Source organism: Nestor notabilis, unplaced genomic scaffold, assembly GCF_000696875.1.
Source record: "Nestor notabilis isolate BGI_N333 unplaced genomic scaffold, ASM69687v1 scaffold26376, whole genome shotgun sequence".
Lineage (NCBI taxonomy): Eukaryota > Metazoa > Chordata > Aves > Psittaciformes > Psittacidae > Nestor > Nestor notabilis.
The window spans coordinates 634-15,415 of record NW_009933866.1 but is presented as its reverse complement, the minus strand read 5'-3'; the positions used below and the strand labels follow the sequence as shown (position 1 = coordinate 15,415).

At 42.0% G+C, this 14,782-nt stretch overlaps 1 protein-coding gene across 1 annotated transcript; it reads right to left on the bottom strand.

Moving 5' to 3' along the window:
* Nucleotides 1-545: 545 nt before the first annotated feature.
* LOC104407720 (vasoactive intestinal polypeptide receptor) lies at nt 546-14,025 on the bottom strand (the record flags this gene model as incomplete). Its single annotated transcript, XM_010017071.1, has 6 exons — nt 546-746; nt 2,158-2,199; nt 3,529-3,658; nt 8,541-8,632; nt 11,519-11,588; nt 13,958-14,025. Coding segments are annotated over 6 exons (594 nt in total), but the record flags the coding sequence as incomplete, so codon positions are not given.
* Between the last annotated feature and the right edge of the window lie 757 nt (nt 14,026-14,782).

Below are 14,782 nucleotides of genomic sequence, written 5' to 3'. Positions count from 1 at the left end.
GTTCCTCCTGTCCTTTCTCCCCATGTCCCTTACTCTGTCTCGGTACCTGAGCTCCACCTCTTATGAACGTGACTTTTGGCACATTTGTATGTTTGGCTTCCCGCCCACCCCTGCTTCTTGCTTCCTTCTCTCCTTTACTGGCTCATTTTTTAAAAAGTGCAATTTATCTGTTTTAGAGATGCCAGTTCTGGCAAAGCCACCAAGGACTCAGGCTCTCCCCTCCCTTACCACCCATACTTCATTGTTTATGACACTTCAGGATCTCCCAGGCTCTGCTCAAGTTGCTGGGACCTTTACTTATGGTTATCAACCCCTGAGGGCTTGAAACCTAAGATTGAAAGGTCTGAAAAGAGGGAGAGAAAAAGTATTTCTGTCCCTCGTGGCTTGTCTGATCTTGTTCTGGATGCCAGTGGCTCTTCCAGTTTTGTGTCCTCTGTTGGCTCATGTGGAGCATGTCAGTTCACAAGGATTTGTCATCATATCACTGATTCCTGGGTGATTCTTCTGTCTCTGTTTGTCACTTGGATGCTCAGTTCTTGGAAAGGCTCTCTCCATCACACCAGAGAGAATTCAGCCTGAAAGCCAGAGCACCGGCGTGTCTTTGGTGAGCACTTGGTCAGCATGGAGATCTGGGTGCTGAAGTTGGTGCCGTTGCTGCCTAGGGAAGGGTGGTGATACTTCATGTCTGTGCCCAGGAACCGCTCCAGATGCCACCTCCGCCACTTTCGCTTGAGCTCAGCTTGGACCTATGTGGTGGAAAGGCAATAAAGTCAGCAGAGGGGAGCATTTTCTATTGCTCTGACATAATTGTGTGAGCAGTCATGAGCAACCCACCTACCGAGGGACCAAAAATCGTTTTATAAAGGTCACTAAACTCAACCTGGATGGAACTTTTAGATACGTGGAAGAGAGGTGACACTCCAGACAGTGTCTGGAAACAGAAATCCCCAAGCTTCAGCAGAAAGGTGAGCACAGTGAATTTCTTATCTGATACAGTGAAGGTGCCAGACTAGTTAACTTTAATGGCAACACACGCTATACTTTTTGAGTACAATTATTTTTTTCATTGCCCTGTTTTTGTCCAAATACAAATGATTTAATTACAGGTTGTTTGTAAAGCTGTCCATACAGCTTTGCTTTTTTGATAGAAGCTACTTGTTCCTGCTCAGGGAGCTTATAGACGTCATCTGGTTGACACTGTCCAGATTCAAATTCTAAACAAATCTGGCCACCATTCCTGTCCCCTTCTGCAGCCTTCCAGTTCAAACTTTTAGATAACAGATTGAATCAGATAAAGCAGCTGTGTATGAGGGTCTGTGGGATCAGCAAGGACATGAACAGCACAATACCAGAATGCAAACCCCAGGACTGGAAACGTGGGAAAGGCAAGATCAATGCCTGTGAGGTAGAAACATGTTTACACGGCACTAGTCTGTGCCTAACAAATCACGTCAATGCCTATATTGGTTTTGGATCATTCATAAGTTTGTGTGGTACTGCCCTGCTCTGTCAGGCTTATTGGCAAAGGCCTCTGCTGGAGCTGGGCTATCTGCCCTGCATGCTACTGTGTGATGTGCACATGGCAAAAGTGTGGCTGAAAGCAGCATCAGAGCTGTAAGAGAGCACTTGGTGATTCTGGACACCCTTCCTCTCCCTAGGAAGCTGGAACACAAACCCAGATAACAGCTTCTTATTTCTTGCCCTTGTTCAGTTTATTGAGCTGAAAGCGCTCCAGCAGACAGCAGCTCCAAGTTTTTAGCTGCTCACACTTACTTGGTAGCCTTAGATATGGGTTTAATCAGCCTCTGTTGAATTTCTTATGGACAGATGGAGCATGGTACAAAAATACCACTGCACTAATGAGTCTCTACCTTGGCAGTGGGCCTGATTCTGTGGAGGATTCATTGAGGTACTAAACATAAATAAAGCTTACTATTAGCAGCAGCAGCCCTACCGCGCACACAAAAGTCCTAATATGTTCATTGACTGTGCTGGAAACTGTGAGGAAAATGGCTGAGTTGTTTTTTTCTGGAGGCAGTGATTTGACTGGGATGCTTCCCCCCAGTATGACATCAGGAATGGGACACTTATCCGCTCTCCACTAGCATTCAAGTTGTCTTAACTGCAAACATAACCAAACAATACTGTTGATCTTACCTCCCCATTGAGGAAACAGTACAAAACAGCCACCACGAATCCCTAGGAAAAAGGAGAGAACAGGCTTTTAGTACCTCTCAAACTCACTGCAGCCTTGGAAAAAGGGCACACTGTTGGGGGACTGCTAAGAAACCACTTGATTGCATTTTCCTTCTAAAAGGAAAAGCGGAAGATTGGTTAAGGTACCTTGCAACAGATGTATGTACAGATGTGAGTTCAAAGATTGCTCCAGACTGGTGTTTAAAGCCATCAACAGCCAGCTCAGCTCAAAGAGGGGCACTTGGCCATTCAAACTGAGGCATTAGAGGCAAAAGGATGGGATACTAGACCCAGCTTTCCTGCTTGCTCGTCATCTGAAACTCAGGAGATCTAAACATGCTCATTACTGCACCATCAAGGTCAAAAAGATCTTTGACATGGTATAGTGCTAAAATTCCTTTCCATCTCTCCTGCAGTAACACCTCATTTTTAAGCATCTCAGCTTTCACTGAAAAAATAAACTTATCTCTAGTCCTTACAGTTGCAAAAACTAAAGACAAGGAGTAAGTGTAGATCTATTTGTCTCTCAAAAGAGAGATGCCAAAGGTGAAGTGACAATGATGTAGATGGGGACATTAACTCATTCACTACTGCAAAAAGCATGCCACTGACACACCTATGGTACACAGTGACAGACACATCCTGCTGCAGGCTGTGAGAGAGCAAAGTGGTTAGAACTGATTAACAGATGAATGCAGTGGGACAGATTACCTACAGAAGTGCTTCTTAACAATAGGTTAACAGCCCAGCACTGGACCTGACTGAAGTGAAGCATGTAGGAGGGTCTAAGAAGCAAACTTCATCAGGGCTTCCTAAAGATTAATGTGGAGGACAGCACCATTACCCACCAACAGGGGTCCTGCCTCCTATGCCAACGAACTGGAATCCTGCTTGAGCAGGATTTACAGGCAGGGCTTGGCTTATTATCAGAGGAGAAATCTCATGCAAGTCAATTGGCTGAAGACAGGCTAAGCTCCTGTAAATGGCCAGAAAGACACTCCTCCCAAAGGTAAATTATCTCGTCTTACATCATGTCAATAATATATAAACTGAACAGAGGTGCTTGTTTTTTAACCTTAAGTACAAAAAACCCCCAGGTAACTAACTTATAGAAGTACATTTTCTTTTCAGGTGCTTAAAATGAGGAGAGAGAATCTCCTTCTGGAATTCCAGAAGTCAAAATATAAAATTATCTTCCATCCTGGCCAAGCAAAGGTATAAGAGCACTGGGAACATCTGAGAAAAACCCATCCCACATATTTGCTTATTCCCTTGTCAATTTTGTTACACTCCTCTCTGCCAATAGACCTGCTGGCCCAAAGGGTGGCTTACCTGGAATGACCCAACCACGAGCTCAAACACCAGCTTAACTTCTGCTTTGAAGTTGTCAGGGAAGAAAGCAAACATGATGTAGTGAATGCCAAAGAGAGGGATCAGCAGCAAGGTGGACTTGGCCAGCCTCCTGTTGGAAAGACAAACATGAATCATAGGGAGAGAGGGAAGAGGAGCTAAAGGGCGATGAGAAATCCTGCAGCTGAGCCCTATGCAACCCTGAAACTTTAATTTGCTCCAGTACATATTTGCTGATTACCTGAATCTTGATGGTGTAGCCTGTATCATGCATGTTAAGTGCATCCTTATGAGATGTGATATGGGCCACTTATGCTGAGGTCCTGGGAACATCCAGCCTTTCAACGGCAGCCTTAATGAGGCAGCACAGGAGGCTGCCTTTGCCCAGAAGGTAGAAGTGTCTGGGGTACAGTGAAATGGAGAGTGTTGAGATAGCTCCTCACAGCCTAACCTCCCCAGGATCCTTCTGACAACTTGGACTGAGATGCAATGACACGTGGAGGTGGACCCTCAGCTGGCCACAGTCACTATATGGCAGTTCAAACTAACCAACAACCATGTTGGGAGCATTTCCATGGGCTTGCTTTCCTCTCATTAACAGTTCTTATATAAATATATATGTGTCTCCATATAAGGCAGAGTGAGCAGCCCTAGATTATTTCTCCTTGGCCCACAGACTGAAGATGGCTGGTGATTTCAGATGTGGTGACAACATAAAATGTGCATCTTTATTCCTAGGAACTTCAATGGAGGTATTTCTTTCTCGCTTCTTTCTTCTTCCCCTCCCACTGGAGATCTTTTTTCATCTCTACAAACTAAATCACCAGCTAGCACTGTCTTTGTTTGCTTGGGATTTCTGAAAATTACAGCTTCTGGGAGAGAAATGGTATGTTTAGCTCAGAATAATAACATGCTATTGCATAATGAATGTCTCCAAAGGAGGGGGTTGAACAGTATTAGTTCTTAATGGCAGCAGGCTAGGTAATCAGAGGTCTAATTAGGAAGAAGAGATGATAATGTATTAAAAATAATCATTATTAAAATATAGCTGATGGAATAAAATGAAATCAAAGGCCTAAGGATGCTTATGGGGGTTTTGGCTCCCTTGGTCACCCACATCCTCCCGCATCCTCCTGTCCTAGAGGCTTCTGGAGGAATTGAAGCTACAGCTGGGTTGTTTGAAATACTTGTTCTTCCATCTGCAAACCCTTCACCTCCAAAATCTCATCAGGCTCATTCCCATCAGACCATCTTCATTTACTTGCCATCTGCATAAGCCTGCTGGGAAGGCTTATGCGCCAGCTTTATGCAATGATGCTCATCACTGTATCTCCCAGCAGACCTTTTCAGTTTTCCCTAGGCCTGGACCAAAGACAGCTCGACATTAAGGCTGTCAGAGGCTGTGGTTGCTCAGGGAAAGGCAGCTGGGTGTGTCTAATTCCAGACAAAATGACTGCCTGTAGGTAGCTGAGGAACTTTCCAGGAATTTGCCTTTCCCACAGCATTCTTCACTAGCAGGTACACCCCTGCTCATAGTGAGTAGATCCAGAATCTAAATCTTCTCGGATGTCTTGCTCTGCCAGAGGACTGTCACTGGTGACCATCAGGGTATACCATGATCCTCACTCCTAGAAGTAGCTCTGGCCAGTGTGACACATGCTAGCATGACCCAGCCCTAATTCCCTCAGCTCCCAGCATACAAGAAAGCAACTCGTTTTCTGAGCAGATAACAGTTCAGTGAATATCAACACTGGCTTTTCAGAGATCTCTTCTCTCTTCCCAGTCTTTCAGGAACAGTAAACCTAAAGGATATTGATTAGATGCTACCTTAGTGTACCATACTCATAGGGACACTGTTTGCAAGCTCCAATGGATGAGAAAATGTCATCTTGTCATTGCAGACAACACTGGGGCCTCAGTTATATAATCTTCCCTCTTGGCTGGACTGTGGCAATGAAAAGGGCATAAATGTAAAATCTTAAGAGCTCCCTCCTCCAGTTTGCACAACACCCCAAATCGGTCTCTTGTTCCCAGCACTGAGCTTCCCCAGACTATTGAGTGATATTTTCTATCTCAGTTTGGCTTCAAGGCAACGTCCCTAAGGTCTAGCCCTGTGATATTTAAAAGACTCCTCCTCCTAAACACTGCAATGAGGAGAATCATCTTCCTCAGTCATAGTGTAATTTCCCCCAGGGAGCTAAAGCCTGGCTGTGCAGGAGGCAGAACTGCTTGGGAGATTGTCCAAAGCTGGTTACAGCTACCTGCTCACAGCCAAAAACCTCCTTACTTCCACTCCCAGCACAGGGCGGACTTCTTTGACCTACCCTCTCTGATGGATATACATGGTGACACACAACTTAGTGAAAACACATTTCCACTCAACTGCACTGAACCTACTCCACTCCTTAGGTTGGAGAAGAGCAAACCAACATTTCAGTCACTGTCCTCGAACACATAACAGAAAAGTTACTCAGAAAACTTTTATGAATATTGATCTATGAACATGTACAGAATAGAAAGATATTTAGCTCAAGATTTCTGTCACAGAAACCAACTTCTATTTGCCTGAAATATTGCTGTCCCATTCTTGCACGTCTGTCATTTTCAGAAAACTGTGTTGGGAGGCTTGTTTTCACAGTTTTCCAATACATTAAAGCCCAGTTCACTACCTATCATCTGTAGCATTAGTGAGTGAGTCAGCAGCGCACCTGAACTTCCAGCCTGCAGCTAAACTGAAATCAGTTGGAATTGAACAATACTGTCAACATGTCAACATATTATATTTTTACAAAATAAATCATATAAAATAAACAAGAGAAGGAGGGAGAAATGCAAATGAGAGATCCCTGATGTTGTTAGTTTAAACATATTTATCTCAGATTTGGCAGGAGGAACGCACAGTTATCACTAGTAGCATATTTTTTGCTAAGATCTCTTGGGCCCTGCAGCAAAACTGCTGAAGCCAGCAGCACCATTTCAGCTAGTAAGAGAATGACATGTAAAAGGATCTGGGTACCTACAATTGCAGCTCACATGCCTAATGGAATTTATAAAAGGATCTGGACACCAGATGTCTCTATAAATAGCTGTCTATAACTTAGGACCATACTCAGAACTTGCCTTGGTGGGATCCAGCTTTCAGGTTGGGACACAGTATTCATTTCCACAGGAAAGATGGTGTCCCATGTCCCACTACAGTCAATATAGTCAACACAGTCAACAGAGACTTCTAGATGCCCCACAGAATCTGGCTGGTGGCCAGCTGCCACTGTATAGGGGTACAAGTCTCCCACAGGCCCTAGGTCCTATGTGTCAGGTCCAGGCAAGTATCTCAAATGTTCTAAAGCATCTTGTATGGCTTGGACACCTGTAAGTGAGCAACTGACTCCTGTCCTAATGGAACTTGGATGTTTGTTGGTTTTTTTTTCCGGGTGGAAAAGGAAGGTGAGGAACTGTAGATACGAATATTATTTGTACTTCAGGAGTACATACCTCCTGTTTGGCAGGCCAGTCTGTGTTACTTGCTGCCAGGCTGTGCTACGTTTGTTTACAAGGCAAAGACAGCTTTCCTGGCAGCTCCCACTTCATTGGAAAATGTGAAATAAAGAGCCCTGAACCCAAAGCTCAGCATGACTTCTGAGGTAACCTGGGCATAACCCTTCCGATGCATGTTGGCAGCACTTCTACTGAGACAAATGGGAGCCAACTGCTCCAGGCTGCTGCTTAGTACTAGAACATATTTCAATATGTTGATTTAATCTATGTACCTGGCTAAAGCTGTTGCAATCCTGGGGGTACAAAGATACAATTCCCAATTGGAAATACATAAAGGGAGGTGACAGGAAGCATGAGGTCTTGTAATGTTGGTGTGCTGTGGTGACAGAAAAAGAAGTAGCTGGCTTTGGCTGCTGCAGGGAGAAGTTCAGGTCAAATAGTGGAATTTCCTTACATAAATCTGAGACTCTCTCGAGGCAGATGAAACGCATAATTTACCATAAGAAGAGAGAAAGACTCAGTGTGGAGGCTGGTCAGTATTTAAGGATAATAGCGATAGTGTCTTTCATCTTGCAGAAAGATGAACTAAGCTCAGCTTCTTCAGGGTGCCTAATAGCACAGCTTCCTCCAAAGACAAAGAAGATTTATGAGCAGTGACCATGTAGACACTGGACCTTTATCTTCTCAGTTCTTTGCTAAGAAACATTTAATAAATATCCAGGATAATTGGAATGCTGAGCCAGGACAGTGGCAAGAGTAAAAAATATGCTGCTCTGAACTTTTATTTTATTTGCATTGAAGCCAGAATGAATTCATGCAGGTAAACAGATGTCTTGTGGTCTCAAAATATTGCAACTGAGACCAGTCTTGGCCGCTGAGACAGCACTGATCTTACTTGCATATTCTTAATTATAAAAAGCCCCATTAAGGTCACCTTATATCCCTGGAATAAAAGCATTATGTCAAGCAAAACTCCTGAGACAGTGCTACTTTTCAACAGTGAAGACAAATGCATTGAATTAACCCAATCTAGCTGAGGGGTCTGCTTTAGGATAAGGAAAATTTGCCATGAATTCTACTGAATGTTCTAACTTTCTAGACCTCTCCTTTTATGAAAAAGGAAGTTGTGGACAACTAGTTTAAAAAAAAGCCTGTGTACTGTGGACAGCTACTTTGCTCTCCATCAGGGTCCCTCTGCCTTCAGAATCTGATAAATACTGAATATACAAAGAAAAAGCCTATTTTCTTTCATGATCATTACTGTTGCTCTCACTTCTTCATCATTAGTTGCAGGAGAAAGCCTTTTCACCTGTCTGTTCAAACCAATATAAAACATGCCCAGCTATTTTAGCAAATGTCCCTTTTTCTGATTTCTGATCAGCTTATTCAAATAACAAATACTTGATTCTGATCAGTGCAGACAGATGCAGAAATGAACTAACAGTCAAACATGTTTCCCAAAAAACCATATAATATGGTTGAAAAAGTCTAGCACTTACGAGTATTGGCTGGTCTCATTGTGTCCAACATCTGGGGAATGCAGCTTCTGGACTAGGATACGGATGATGCAAATGAAGAGAATGAAGTTCACCTGTTGGGATGGGAGAAAGGAAACAGAGAAAGAAATAGAAAGTTACTATTTTTCTCTGGTGAAAACAGCCCATCATTAGAGGGGACTTCCTTTCACAGCAATATTCTTGCCATGGAGCAAGCCACTGTTAAAAAGCCATGAGCAGAGAACCCCAATCTGGGAGCACATAGTAAACCGACTCAGGATGCAGCCATCTTGGGCCTGACATCAGCCTGCTTGGGACTTTGTGTGATACATCCCAAGTATGATGATGTCAAACCCATAGAGCACAGCTATGCACGACGTCCTGCTGCGTGGGGGAGTGCCGACGACAGGGTGGGAAAAGAGCCTTGGGAGTTAGCGGAGCGATGGACGTCAAAGCCCTCGTGAGACGGTGACATGGGACCGGCTTCTGAGCATGTCAAAGACTGAGGTGGTGAGCCAAGAAAACCAAAACAAAACACAAAGCAGCACCCACTAAAGCAGGCCTGTGCTCAATGCTATTGGGCATATCTACTCTGGAAATAAGCTGGAGACCTTGTATAGCAAGGGACAGACCTCACTGACATAGTGGAAAACATTCTCTCATAGGATGTTAGACCAGGAGTCTAGTTAATACCTAAATTTTGAATGATGCTGTTCCCTCTCAGAGTGCTCCGCCAACATATTCAAGCAATGTTAAACTTATTTAATAGCAAAGGTTAGAGCTGGAATTGCAATTCCGTAATGGCATGTAGTAGATGTCATGAATTGAATGCAGATCTTCTTGCTTTTAAGGTCCTATCCATGGAATTCATGTTGTTATTCATGCAATGTATACAATACAAAAGTGATGAGAGATGTCTGTGGACTTAGTTAAGTTTTGATACGGCAGACCACCTTTTTCTTTATCTTTTTATGGTTAGCAATGCACAAATGATTCTGATTTTGACAGACCCAATGGCTGGAAGGGATTGTGTTAACCAGCCAATCAATTTCCTGCAAAAACAGACTTTAAAATTTCCTCCAGCAATTCTTACATTTATCTTAACAACAGATGGATAAAGTAGACAGCAGCACATGTCTCAATTAGACACTCTTTTTTCGAAGGCTTTGAATGATTGGAAATTAATTGTACTTCTTAGTTATGATGCATTGCATCACCTTTTATCTATCCCATGCCTATAATTTCTGTTCATATTTATTTGCTTATAAAAATGGTTTGCATTGACTTGGTGGCAAGTAAAATTTATCAGCTCAAGACAGTATTATCTAGATCAATTACTCTAATAAGCTTTGACAGCACACAAGCTACAGCAAGGAAGGTAAGATCAGAGCAGTTTGCTCGTAGAGGTCAAGAGCAAACATGGACACAGAGCAGTGGTGAATCAGGTGGAGTGTGATTTATAGGCTTCGTACAGCCGTAGCATTGCATGGCAGAAAGTACAGCTATCAGGCTGCTGGAGAAGTTGTTTAGTTTATTTTTCAACCTAGAGTATAATCAAAGGCACTTGATCTGTTCCCAATGCTTAATATCTTATATTTCTATGTATCTTATATATCTCATGTATTTTATGTGTCTGTATTCCTTCCTTCCATTGACATCTATGCTTTATTTGCATGGATATGGAGAAGATATTGCACTCCTCCCTGAAGAAACCTGCTCTTCATCAGATAGCAGTTATCACACCCTTTTTTTGTGACAAGTTTATATGATATCTGCAGAAGGATAGTCAAAAATTTCTGGGTAAATTTTGTTTGGCAACGAGGAAATGATTTATTGACCATATGCTGCGTAGAACAGCATGCATTTCTTGACCAAAAGATTATCTTGGTAAAGGGAAAATACTATCCATAGCTTTCTATGATAATATAAATGCTTTGAAATGTGTCATGTAAGTATTGTATTTATTTTCAGTGGGGTGAACAGAGTAAGATGGAATCATTCAAAATGTTTCAGTTTGGGATCCCTGTATGACAAACACTACAGAAAAAAAGTCTTCTTGTAAAGGTCATAATGCACTTGGAATAATAAGAGTGTATGTCTCAGAAAAGATTTCTGTTTAAAAGATATATTTGGTTTGATTTTTGTTGCATTCTTTTTCTTCCCTTCCCACATACTTGCATTTATTTAAGAAAACTCAAAGCTAAGTTTAAGTTCATTTTACTTTAAGTTTTGGCTTGATACCTGACACAGGAAAAATGTAATATTCAACAAGGATGGAAGGACTCTGAGTTCCTCAGAAGTGTCATGGTTTCTGTGGGCAGAATTGATCATATCCAGAGAATTAAAAAGTCAAGTGCTTCTGTGATTTATCTGGACATTAGCCAAGCTTCTCAAGGACTTACTTCAAAACCGCAACTACATGCAGGATGCTGTAACAAGAGGCAAATATCCAGGAAATGCATCTAAACTCTTTTTATCTAGGCAGAAATTTGTGGTAGGACTCATCTCAATTTTATTTTATAGTGTTAACATCTATAACTGAACAACTAGGCGCTGCATATGGTCACTTCAGAGAAATAAAAACATTCATGGCACAATTCATCTGATGTAATTTAGACATCCACTGATTCATTAGACAAGATGAGCATTTCCTGGATCTTTACCCATGTTCCTCAACCTCCTCTGGCTACACACACCCATGGCCACTGCCCTGGGCAACTAGCTGAGATGGAAGTGGTCAAAGTTACAATGAAATTAGCTCCACCTTGGTTGCCTAGTCACTCAAACTCTTCCCATAGTTAAAGTTGTTTATCTGGAGGGTGAACTTCCTCATCCTAAATCAGACGTGCAATATACAGTGTGATTTTATCTGTCAATGCATTTTCTATGGACATTTATAGAACACTTCTCAGCACCTCTTCACCCCCCACACTTAGTATTAAAGACGGCTTTGCAGCCAGCAGAATGTGCTGATACTTTACCAAAATAGACACCAAAATAGGAGTTTTAATGATCCACCAGAATGGGGATTCCACTATTTCCTCCCAGCACCTGAAAAGAAACAAAACCAGACTTAAAACATCAAGCAAAGCAAGCAAGCAGCTATGTAACCTTCTCTGGTACTTGGTTCCCTAAATACTAAAGATTGCTATGATGGATTATGTGAAGAGGAGTAAATCTGGAGTGCATGAACTGGGAAGGGCTAAAGACTTGCTTTGCAGTGGCTCTGAGTAGTGGGAGGTAGCAGGTGCCCGAGACATAATGCTGTGAGCTCTTTTCCCCTTGGTAATGGAATGGGCTGGAAGATGTTACATCAGCGTGAATGTGGGAGAGGACGGTGATTCACTTAATTTCTCCTACACTGAGGTCTGCTACAAGGAAATGCCACCAAAATCACAGATTCATGAGGCCTCTGATGCTATTTGCTATCATGGATGGGCGTTTTGTTAAGCACAGAGCAATTGGCACCATCAGAACAAAATTGACCATGCCCTTCTTGAAAATGATAGGCAGCCTGTGGCAGGTTTAGTCCGGCTAAATCTGGATAGCTGCATATGACTTATGGATCTAGTCAGAAAAAGTCCATAGAGTCCAGGGTATGATTTATTTCATCCTGAGAATTGTCTGCAAACCACACCACTCACCTAGGTCACTTGGAAGTATATTTTAAAGCTAACAAGGAAAGGACAGAATAGGAATTATGTGGAAACAACTAGTATTGCTTGGGACACATTTATCTGCAGACCTTACAAGAGTCAGGTGGCAGAAGGTGCATTTTTAGGAAAGCATTGATGAAAATTGGTCTGTATTCATGTTAGAAACAGATTAGTGGAATCTACTGCAGACAATTTCACTTGCATTCAGCTCACCTAATTCAAAATGTTGAAAGTGCAGGTAGTAGATGAAGAGAGGTACTTTTAGGGCACAGTTCTTGAGACCTATTTTAGGCATCAATTTTGTGATGAGAAGAATTGTGCTTCATGGACTGCACTGACTAAATCCCCAATAGCTATAAAAGGAGACTAGTATGAATTGCTCACACACAGATGTTTATACTTTCTCAGGTGCACGCTGCCCTTTCATTTAGAATTAAAGTGGCCCTAATTATCTCTAGTGCACTTCATTTTAAAAATAAATATGGGGAGTCTGAATGAAGTTCACTTTAATTTGAAGTTAGAATGTTTAAATAGAAGCTTAATGTTGTTTAGCCAATCATAATTAAGTTTTATTTAATCTGGATTAATTTCCTGGAATTTATCTCTATAGGTAAATTTAGCATGGAAAAAAAAAAATCTATGTTAGGTATTAGCATATCCTGAAATTCACACTTTGTTTTACTTGGCACAAAAATGTAGAGCTTTAAAGCCTCCAGAAAATGCAAAGAAGTCTGTATTTTCATTAAGAATTGCTGGAGCTGAGTGAGAATATATGGTAAGAAGACTTGGTATCCAGACTGGTGAAATCCTTTGGCTTCTATCTCATTGTAGAGGCTATTTATTAACAGAGTAAATAAGGTCAGTTTTATGCAGATGGAGTGAAACCATAAAAGTGAGCAGCCCTCAGGAAATGTGTTAGCATGACTATAAATCAAAAATGCAATGAGAAATCTGAGCTGTTTCTCTTACTGAAATAAGGACAAATCAGGACACATCTGGAGACAGAGAATGCATGGGAGAAAATGGATTTAACCATATGCTGCAAATACAAGAAGCGAGGGCATGCACAGTGAGTACATAATAAGCATCAGATTCTGTAACTCTGGAGTGTTTCCTCACAAGAGCCTTTCAATTACTACAGTTTGACTACTTGAGTAAGAGCATGAAGGAGGATTGCAGGAGCGGATCCTATACACTTGCATAATATCCTTGGACAGCTCTGATATTTGCCTTATTTACTTAGCTGTAATCTATCTGCTTCTTATGTAAAATACCAAAGGCTGCTGCTAGATTAAAGAGGATGAAGAACAGATCCTAAGATCTGCCTGGGGAAAAAAACCAAATAATTTTTAGACATCTTCTGTAGGAAGAGCTAATGGGAGTGTTTATTAAGTATCTGCTGCATGAGTGTATGCACTGTCAGTTTTGTAGGATACAAAGCTCTGGTCTGAGCACGAGACAGCTGCTCAGCTGGTATCTTGTTACACACAGGATCACAGGGCCAAATGCCACCATCAGGGTTTGTTCACAAATTCCCTGCAAATATCCTGACCAAGGGACTGGGAAACAAAGAGGCTGAGCAACTGGCCTAAGTTGACATAAACCATGTGTCTTCAGGAAGACCTTGGAGCATTTCCCAGGTCTGACTGCCACTGGGGTTAGGGCAGGATGGCTGGCTTAGTAAAACTGCAGGGCACTCCTTGGACTTCCTCAGAGATAAAGGAAGGAATTATAAAGGAAAGATAATTGAGTCCACAGGCTTACCCAACATCGAAAAAGTAAATCCTGACAATTGTCCAAGCAGTGATGAACACGGACGGGGCACCTGACAAGAGAAGAGATGGTCAGAAATCATTATCCAAGTTTCCAGAGCTGTTCTCTCCCAATTCCCCAACTCTCCTGACAGAAGTGATGCCCTCCCTCAAGAGTCAGGAAAGGCCTGACATTCTCAGTTCTCACATGCCAAACAAGCAACATGTTGCCTTTCTCTCCTTTATTTATCTTCCTGTTGCAGTGCCTACAAAAAAAAAAAACTTCTGATGGTGAAATGCAAGGAATAGGTACCAGTTTAGACATCTACAGTTTGGACACCTGTATCTAAGTCAGTCACCACAGGCTCTCTTTAGCGCCAATGGGAAGAAATACGTACTTCTAACACACAGATCACCTGAGATATTTTATATGTTTGTCTTAGGACAGGAAATATGCTCTTGACTGTATTGCCTGGATCTTCACAGACTATAAAGGGAGCCTGGAGTGACAGATTCACATGTAGATGTCCAGATGATCCCGCCTCTACTCTTCACTCCATCATCTTCTGCCTGATTAGTGTTGTCTTGTTCCACCCTTGTGATGCCACTTTTCTTTGTCTCGTCTTTGATTAGATTTAAATAGGAAATACTCCAGGAAGGACATGTTCTGTGTTAGTCACAATATTGCATATTGTTTATTATCAGTGATTTCTGAGTGCAGTGGTAATAACAGTAAGAACTGTAATGAGTGCATCCGAATTATTAATTCCTGCATGATCCATTTCAGATCCATCACCAATGGTCTTGGGAATGATTGATGACTGAAAGGCCAGAAGAT